Raw genomic sequence first — 9,252 nt, forward strand, 5'->3', positions numbered from 1 at the left:
CTCCACCCCCCCCCCCCAGCCTCAGCTGCCACTGACATGGCAGGCTCGTCCTGCTCCTCGCCACTGCGCACTCTGCCTCCGCCCCCACCCCCTGGTGGGGAAGGGCAGGGGCAGGAGGAGGAGGAAGCCCCCCCTGTCCGAGCCTTGCTGCCCCACTCCTCCCCCGTGCCCTGGCCCCCCCGCTCCTTCTCCCCTGTCTCTGCTTGGCTGCACTCCCAGCATCCTCTAGGGCGCTCACGCCAAGGGCCCCCTACCCAGCCAGCCCCAAGGCACTGCTGCCAACTGCCCCCATCCCAGAATCCCCTGTGGCAGTGCTGTCAACTGCCCCCTTCCCAGAATGCCCCGGGGTCCATTTGCAATTGCCTGCCTTCCCAGCATGCTCTGGAGCACTGCCACCAACTGCCCCCTTCCCAGCATGTCCCAGGGCCCCCCTGCCCTGTCCTGTCTTCTCAGCATGCCCTTGGACGCCGGGTGCTGTTTGCTGATGCCCTGGGACTGCCTCTGGCACAGCTCCGGTGCTACCAGCCCTGGCCCCATCCTGGGTTGCCCCTCCCTGTCCCGCTATTGTCCCTGGTGGGGCAGGAGGAGAACTGCGCCCCCTGGTCTCTGGGGCTCAAGGTGGTGGTGGCAAGGGGGGATGCCAGGCTGGACATGGGGGGACTGTGCCTGCTGGACCCCAGCTGGGAGGAGAAGGGGGGACTGGACCCTCCTGAACCCCCGAGGCGGGCTGGAACTGCGTGCAGGCAGGCGCTGACAGGTAACAGGGTCCCCCAGGCCCCTTCCGACTCCCCACTGCCCCCCCTCCACGGAGATCCCCAGACCTGACCCAGAGACCCAGGGTCTCCAACCCCTATACAGACCCCCACAACCTCTCACAGAGGCCCCCCCTCTTCCAGTCTGCCCCAGAGATCTCAAACCTCCACAGGGTTCCTGACCCCCCCAGAGCCCTTTGTCTCCCAGAACCCACAATCCCTTATATAGACCCCCATGCCCTTCCACACAGCCTCCCACAACTTCCCCACAAGACCTCAGACCCAGGAATCCAAATGGGGCCCCCTCAACACCCTCATGAAGACCCCCACACCCACCCCACCCCAGATCATTCTAACCCCCCATGGGACCCCCAAGCCGCTTAAAAGGGACACCAGACCCCTGCATCTCTGTTCTCCCTCTGCTGTGGGAGAGGACTGAGGGCTGGGGGGCTGGAGCAAAGAGGCTGCTGGGAGTGCAGATGGATGCCTGGGTTCTCTGAGAGGGCAGTGGGGGCAGGTGGGTTGGAGTAAGGTGGTTGAGGCCTGGATGCCTGGGTTCCCTCTGTACTTTAGGAGTGTAGTGAGAGTTGGGGGTGGTGAGAGCAGGAGGGACTGAAGGGCTGGACACCTGGGTTCTCTGCTTTGGGAGGGGAGTGGGGTCTGGCAGGTTGGGGGTGGGCACTGGGAGTTTAGAAGCTTGGGTTCTCTAGGGAGGGAGTGGATTAAAGTTGGGAGTGGAAATAGCTCAAATGCCTGCGCTCCCCAGGAAGGCAGCCTGGCTTGCTGGGTTAGACCAGGAGGTGGTGGGTGACCCAGATGCCCGGGTTCTCTAGATTCCTCTCTGGACTCCAACACCCACTGTGCAGTGTGAAGAAAGCCAATCCACATGAAAATACCCAGACCCTCCTCCCCTCCATGATGGGGCAGGGCTTCACATAATGGTGGGGGCAGCAGAACATACCAGAGGGGAAAGTCAGGGGGAGGGTAACTCATCAAGACGCCAGAGAGCCTGGGGGAGGCGGGGGGATGAAAAAATCACGTCCTCTGGCTGTTTTCTCTGAAACAGTTTCTACGGAGGCAGGAAACACCCAGAGCGTGGCTGGGTCTGGGCCTTGGTACAGCAGTCAGCTTTTGCGGGGGGAGGGGAGGGGGCTGTACAGCACCTAACGTCCATGGATCCCAGCCTGTGGGGTCTGTACAGAGCCAGGTTCCCCTGATCTGGGCCTGGAAGTGTGTGTGTGTTGGCGGGAAGGGGGCTGTACAGCTCCCTGGGCGGCCTTGATCGCAGCCTGGATTGTCTGTACAGCTTCTGGTGCACCCCCACTAATCCAAGCCTGGGTGGGGAGTCTGTACAGCTCCTGGTGCCCCCTTGATTCCAGCCTAGGGAGTCTGCATCTCCCACTCCTGGGCTGGGGAGGTTGCACAGCATCTGGTACCCCGTGGTCCCTGCATAGGGTCTGTACAGTGCCTAGTGCCCCCTGATCACAACCTGGGGGTTCTGTACAGCACCTGATGCAGCCCGAGTCTTGGCACTAAGAGGGGCAGGGTCTGTACAGCACCTTGCATAGCCCCTATCTTGGCCCAGGGGTGTCTGGGCAGCTTGTATGTGTTGGCAGCTAGAGGCCCAGATGCCTGAGTTCTCTCCTCAGCTGAGTGGGGCAGTGGATCTAGTACATAGTGAGAGCCTGGACACCTGGGTTTCACTCCTAGGTCTGGGAAAGGAGTGGGCTCTGGTGGGACAGAAGAGGGTGGCAGGGGACAGGACCGGATGCCTGGGTTCTCTCCCATGGTGAATGTGTGTCAGAGAATTAGCCTGGTTTCCAACCTGCTATGTGTCTGGTCTCACTGTCTGGAAGAGTAGACAGACAGACACACAGATGCCCTCCTGCACCCTAGACTGAGATCAGGGGGCTGTACAGACCCTCAGGCTGGGATCAGGGAGTGCTAAGTGCTGTCCAAACACCCCAACCCGGGATCAGGGCTGAACCTGGCTGAGATCAGGGCACCAGATGCCCAGGTTCTCTGCCCAGGGGTGACTGGTATATAACAAATGCCTCATTAACCCCATTTTCCCCTGTCCCTTCTCCACAGTGTGGGCAAGAAGGAGCTGAGAGCAGATGAAGTTCCATTCCTGGTCTATCATGAAGGTGAGTGTTGTGAGCTTTCCCCACAACAATGCCCCTTTTTGGCACTGTGAGCTTCCCTTAGCAGTGCCCTCCTTGCTATTACAGGAGAACTGGTCTTGTCCCTCTCTGCAGAGGAGACCCCAGAAAGCAAAACCCAGAACGAATCACTGACCCCTGACCAGCTGCAGCTCACAAGACAGGTAAAAGCACCCACCACGCTGGAATTGGCGGAGCACTGGATGCTATACAAACCCCCCAGGCTGAGACAGGGGCATGCCAGGTGCTGTACAGACACCCCAGGTAGAGAGTGAGGGATGCCAGGCACTGTACAGACCCCCTGGGCCAGGATCAGAGGACACAGGGCACTGTGGAGACTCCCCCAACTGAGATAAAGGGATGCCAAGAGCTGTCCAGATCCCCCACCAGGCTGAGATTGCTGTCATCCCCCACTTCCCTCTGCAGATTCCAGCCTTGATGGTCACCACCACAGCACCAGCGCCCCTTGACCTTTCTGTGGTGCAAAGCATCCTGGGAGCTGGCTCCACTCCAGTGCTGCCCACCACTGGCCCGGAGGAGCCTGCTGTGGCCCTGTGGTCAGATGAGGAGGCTGTGGACTGGGAGTTAGAGCAGCTCTACCTCTCCCATCTCAGCCAGTTGCAGGCTGAGGCACTGGGGGGACCCCTGGGTCCCCTGGACCAGATGGGGCCGGAACGGGCTCTGAACAGCGCCCTGGTGGAGGAAATGGCACGGCATGCAGCTGACAACGATGAGGATGCCCGCCACAGCCCCCCAGCCCTGCTGGAGGGTGCCTGCCGGCCAATGGGGCCTGCCCTGGCTGTGCCTGCCCGAACGCCAGGTTCCCTGGCTGCTGGGGGGAGGGGCCCGGGGCTGGGGGCTGCCCTGGCTCATGCCTCCCTGGCCTTGGTTGGAGGGGGTGTGGCCTGCAGTGGCCCCGCCCCAGCCACCACCCTGGCCCTCTGCCTGCTTTTGGCCTGGTGGCCCTAAGCCCCACCCCTGTGGGTATAAGACCTGCCTCTGTGGTCTTAAGGCCCCCAAGTGGACCTAACCACTACCCACTGTGGATCTAAGCCCATGCCCCCAATCCTGCTGCACCCCTATTTATTTTTGTATAGGGGCAGGGGCAGGGCTTTCATGAGCCCTGGTGTGGCCTAATGCTCCTCCCCTCAAAAGAGGAAGAGAGATTATTTATTTATTCATGAAGCAGAGAACCCAGTTGTCTGGACTCCCAGCCTTGCCTTTGCTCTCACCCACCAAACTTCAATCTCCTTATCCAGACCTGGAGGAAACCCAGGGGTTCGGACTCCCAGCACCTCACCTCTCTGCCTGTCCCCCTCTGAGGCTCCACCCCCAGTGCTGTGCTTTGCCCTCTTCCTCACATCACGGGACTCTATGAGCTGCTGATTACAAGGAGGCCTTAAATGAGGGGCAGGGCATCTGTGCACAGTGTGGCACTAATAAACATCATCCCAGTTGCAGCTATATGGCCTAATTCCTGAAGGGGGAATTGGGTCCAGATCGGGGCTGCTTGGAGGGGACAAGGCCTAGCCCCAGTCCCCAACTATGGGAAGGGTCAGGTAACACCCCACAGGCAGGGTCCAGCTAGAACCAGGATGCAGGCAGTTCTAGGGTGGAGCAGCTTGGGAATGGCCAAGTACAACATCCCTCAAGGAGGGCTAGGGGGCACTAAACCCTTGCCTCGCTGTCCCCTGAGCCTGAGGAATGCCAACAGAAGAACCCAGATGTCCGGGCTCCCAATCCTCATCAGAACCCACTCCCCTGCAAAAGAACTCGGGCGTCCAGGCTGCAACCTAGATCTCCACACAGACCCCACTTCCCATCAAGAGAACCCAGTCTCCCCACCCTAACCTCATGCCCCTCCCAGAGGGTGCCCAGATTCCTGGGTTCTCTGGGAAGTGGGTTCTAGGGGATGAGAGCAGGGAGGGCCTGGGTGCCAGGAGAGCTGGGTTCTCTAGGACAGCATTTCTCAACCTGTGGGTTGTGACACAAAAGTGGGTCACAAGAATATATGAAAGGGTGGCAAACAAACTTAAAAATGGATTCTCTTTTAAATAAGAAAAATGTGGGAAACCGTGGCTTTTCCCTTGCAGGCTGCCAGAGTTCCAGCCTGCAAGGGGCTGCTTGGGGCTCCCCATGCCCCACAGCCCTCCCTTGCCCCACTCACCCACCCCCTGCCCCCATGTGCTGGGTCAGGAGTGAGGGGCACTGGGCCGGGACTGGCTATTGATATTTACAAATGGTTCCTGGTACAAAAAAGGTTGAGAACTACTGCTCTAGAAGAGTGAGGTCTGGAGGGGGTTAAAGTGGGGGAGGGGGGGAAGGGAGGGGGCTGGGTGCCCCAAGGCCTCATTCTCTGGGAGGAGAGTGGGGGCTCAGGGGACTTCTCTGAGGCAAGCTGATGCATGGAGAGGTGGGTGGTCTTGGAAAACCCTGTGCCCCCTCCCCTTCAATCTTCTTGCTCAAGGTTTCAGTTTCCTGCTCCAAGGTTGATATGCCCCCTCACCCCCTCCACTGAAGTTTGATGCAAAGGTCATGCTGGGATTTCTTCGAACACAGACACTGTGATAACATCATGGGGAGGGGGGCAGTTTCGGGTCTGCTGGGGGATGGGGGGTGCTTAGAGTGGCTGAGGAGAATGCGATGCAGGGAGGGCTGAGATGTAGCCAGCTCTGGGGTGGGATGACGGAATGGATGAGTGTAATGCCACCCAGGGTAGGCACCACTATAACTAGCTCTGGGGTGGAGAGGTTGGGGAACAGCCAAGAATAATACCACATGGAGATGAAATGGGGGGAGTCTGTCCTATTTAACCCTTTGGAGAGGGGGGGATGGGGAGTCTCTCAATTTGAGTACATTGCACCATTCACTTGTGACCCAGATCAATGCAGCAGCTCCCTGCAACCCTGCCCCCCTTCGGGGGTGTTTCCCCTCCCAGAGAACCCAGGCGTCCAAGCTCCCAGCCTCCCCTGCTCTAACACCCCAGACCTCATCGGCCTTCCCTGATTGCATGGACCTCTCTCATGTGACACACCTTCCCCTGCCACATCCATAGGGTTGTCTGTGCAGGACTGAGTAACGATGCAGGAGCCAGGCCCATTCTTATGACCTGGCATGCTGCCTCTTTCCATTGCACTCTTATGTGTAATGCCTAGCCCATGTTATCTTGCTGGCCATGCTGCATGATGGTATGCGTCGCACTATTCCCAGCATACAAGCTTACCCAATTACATATACCTGCCATGGACCCCATGCATGACACTTTGGCACATACCAGCAGGGTTGTCAGCCCAAGGATAGATTTTTCACCATGAACAATGGTGCATGCCCCCGATTGTGGACCGCCGCAGATGCCACTGGCAGTGCTGGTGGCAGAGTGGCAAGCAGTGACCGCCTGCAGGTGCCATTGAGTGTTGGTGGCACCTTTTTTGTAGGGGGTGCACATGCACCCACATGTACCCCCTATGCGTTACCCATTTGTCACTGATAATCTATCGATTTTTTTTTTTTTTATTGACAACCCAACTTCCTTACTGACATGTGTTTTTATTCTTAGAAGTTTCACTAAATGTAATGCTGCCATCAGGCCCTGTCTGGCTGCCAGGGCCTGATGAGAAGGGCTGTATTCAAATTTAGGGAGTTAAACGCCATCTATGGGGAAAAAAGTGTGATTGTCAGTAAAAACTAAGCAGGGGTTTTATGCAGTGCTGCACCCCTCCTCCACTCACCCCTGTGACCTGATGCCTCTGCCACATCCTGGGACCGTGCTGCCCACACCCCAGCACAATTCCCTACAAGCCCTGCTTCCCCATCCTCACACAGGCCCCCAAGGAAAAGCCTACTTGTGACTCAGCAACACTACAGGCAGTCAAAAGAAGGCAGCAGCAGTACATGGCTGGGCAGGAGTGGGCTTGGAAGCCCTGGGAGGAGACTGTAGAACAGCAGGGGGCATAGTTGTGCTCTATGGTGTCCAGTTTCCTTCCCACCGTGGCCTTCAGTTGGCTGTACACGTTCCAAGTGTTTTATGCATGGTGCCCCTTTTTTTTTTTAGACTTTCAACTGGCTCCCCAGCATGCAGGGCATTGTGACACAGGTTTCATATGTGTCTGCATTCTTGGCCTGCTGACAGCCTGGCATCCAGAGCACTGTGGAATGTGTTGCACATGTGTGCACCCATGGCCAGTTAAGTGTTCCACTGTGCAAGGCACCATACCATATGTCATAGAATCATAGAAAAGGAGGACCGGAAAGGACCTCCGGAAGTCATCTAGTTCAAATCCCCCCAACTAGATCATCCCAGCTAAGGCTCTGTCTAGCGAGATCTAGAAAACCTCCAAGGATGGAGACTCCACCACATCTCTGGATAACCCGTTGCAGTGCTTTACACCCTCCCAGTGAAAAAGATTTTCCTAACATCCAACCTAAACTTCCCTTGCTACAGCTTGAGACCATTGCTCTTTATTCTGCCATCTGCCACCACTGAGAGCAGTCTCACTCCATCCTCTTTGGAACCACCTTCCACAGAATTGAAGGCTGCTATTAAATTTTCCCTCAGCCTTCTGTTCTGCAGACTAAATAAGCCCAGTTCCCTCAGCCTCTGCTCATCTCCTGTGCCCCAGCCCCCAAACCATTTTCACTGTTCTCTGCTGGCCTCTCTCCAATTTGTCCACATCCTTTCTGTAGTGCAAACTGGACACGTGTTCTAGATGTGCCCTAAACAAGGACATGCACACCCACGCTTCACACACGCTCATATTCAGCTTATTGTACACTGTAACCCCCAGGTTGCATGGGTGCGTGCGCACTCACAGCCAGTTGGTCAGCCAGCATGCAAAACTCCCCTTACGTACACCCACATGCAAGCCTACCCTACTGGGCATGCACTGTCCCTACGTTCTGGGGAGCACAGGCTTTATTAGGCTTGTCCATTGCGCAGACGCATCGCGGGTCTCAGCAGTGCGCATGCGCCGCGCCTAGGCGGCCGGTGGCATCGACGTAACTGAATCAACGGAACAGGACTGGGCAAGGCGGATAGGTCAAGCCTCCTGCCATTGAAGGGGGGGGAATTCCACGCCGGCCAATCAGCTGCCAACGCCCCCACGAGGCGAGAGGGTCGAGAGCGGCGCTCCTCTACCTTGGATAGTCCGCCGCCTCGGCCAATCGCCGCCGCCCTCCTCCCCCCCACGTGGGACGGAAACCGCCGAGCCATTGGCCCGGCCACTTCCCCGGCATCCAATCCGCGCACCGGGAGGGCGGGGCGAGGGAAGCAATCCAGGCGCTCGAGCTTGGTGGTTGGTGGTAGTTGGTTGTCTCGCGCCGGGAGCCGGAGTGAACTATGAGCAGCGGCGGCGCGGGGGCGGTGGGGGGCCCAGCCACCAAGCTCTGTCTTGTGGACCCGGCCGGGCAGCGGCACGACGAGGCCGAGGGGGCCCAGACGCTGGCCGCCATGACGGGCTGGGGGGCGTCCCGCGAGGCCACCAGGGGGCGTGAGGCGACTGCAGCGGCCGTTAGTGACATCACGGAGGGGCTCCACGGGGCCGCCAGTGGGCGCAAGACGGCTGCGGCCGTTGGTGATGTCACAGAAGGGGGGTGCGAGGCCTCCTCTGAGGGCAGCAGCGCCTCTGAGGGGAGCCTGGAAGCTGTGGCTGCTGTGAGGGGCCTTGAAACCACCGCCATCAGTAGGTGTGGGGGCTTAGAACCTGCAGGGATAATGACGAGGGGCCTGGAGAGAGACGACAGCAGCAAAAAGGGGAGGCTTGACACTGCTTTGATGACGATGAGGGGCCTGGAGACCACCAGCACCGTAGAGGGGGCTCTGGAGAGCCCTGTGATCACATTAGGGAGCATGGGAACTACCAACCCTGTGAAAGGGGTCCAGAAAATCAACAGCAACAGAAAGAGGGGCCTGGAGCGTGCTGGGATAATGCCAGGCCTACGGACCACCACAACCATAGGAGAGAGCCAGGAAGATACCATGACTATGATAAGAGACCTAGAAACTGCTAACACCAACAGAAAGAGAGGCCTGGAGACTGTCAGGACAAAAATGAAGGGCCTGGGCCCTGTCATGACCTTGATGGGGGGCCTAGAAGACACCATGACCATGATCAAGGGCCTGGATTCTGCTGGCCCTGTAAAGGGGGGCCCAGGAACCACCAATGCCTGCAGGAAGAGGGGCCTGGAAACTGCTGTCATGATGATGAGGGGCCTGGAGATGGTCAGTGCCAACAAAAAGGGGAGGCTGGAACCTGCTGTGACCATGGTGGGGGACCTGGAAACTGGCAGCCCTGTAGAGGGGGACCTGGAAACTGTCAACATCAGCAGGGAGAGGGGCCTGG

General features: G+C 58.4%; 2 protein-coding genes and 1 long non-coding RNA gene across 3 annotated transcripts in view; 2 read left to right on the plus strand and 1 right to left on the minus strand.

Moving 5' to 3' along the window:
* The window catches only part of LOC112551662, a 3,799-nt gene extending 419 nt beyond the window's left edge, over positions 1-3,380 (plus strand). The window contains exons 2-4 of the long non-coding RNA XR_003095954.1: positions 2,844-2,899; positions 2,984-3,078; positions 3,341-3,380. This is a non-coding gene — a long non-coding RNA (uncharacterized LOC112551662). The remainder of the gene's footprint in view (positions 1-2,843; positions 2,900-2,983; positions 3,079-3,340) is intronic.
* FOXP3 (forkhead box P3) overlaps positions 1-8,074 on the minus strand; it is an 18,240-nt gene extending 10,166 nt beyond the window's left edge. Inside the window, exon 1 of the mRNA XM_025213651.1 lies at positions 7,808-8,074. Within this exon, the coding sequence (XP_025069436.1) occupies positions 7,808-7,878 (71 nt within the window). The 5' untranslated portion in view covers positions 7,879-8,074. The remainder of the gene's footprint in view (positions 1-7,807) is intronic.
* A 91-nt stretch (positions 8,075-8,165) lies between these two features.
* The window catches only part of TSPYL2 (TSPY like 2), a 5,287-nt gene continuing 4,200 nt past the window's right edge, over positions 8,166-9,252 (plus strand). Inside the window, exon 1 of the mRNA XM_025213650.1 lies at positions 8,166-9,248. Within this exon, the coding sequence (XP_025069435.1) occupies positions 8,250-9,248 (999 nt within the window). The 5' untranslated portion in view covers positions 8,166-8,249. The remainder of the gene's footprint in view (positions 9,249-9,252) is intronic.

This window comes from Alligator sinensis, unplaced genomic scaffold, assembly GCF_000455745.1.
Source record: "Alligator sinensis unplaced genomic scaffold, ASM45574v1 scaffold137_1, whole genome shotgun sequence".
NCBI lineage: Eukaryota > Metazoa > Chordata > Crocodylia > Alligatoridae > Alligator > Alligator sinensis.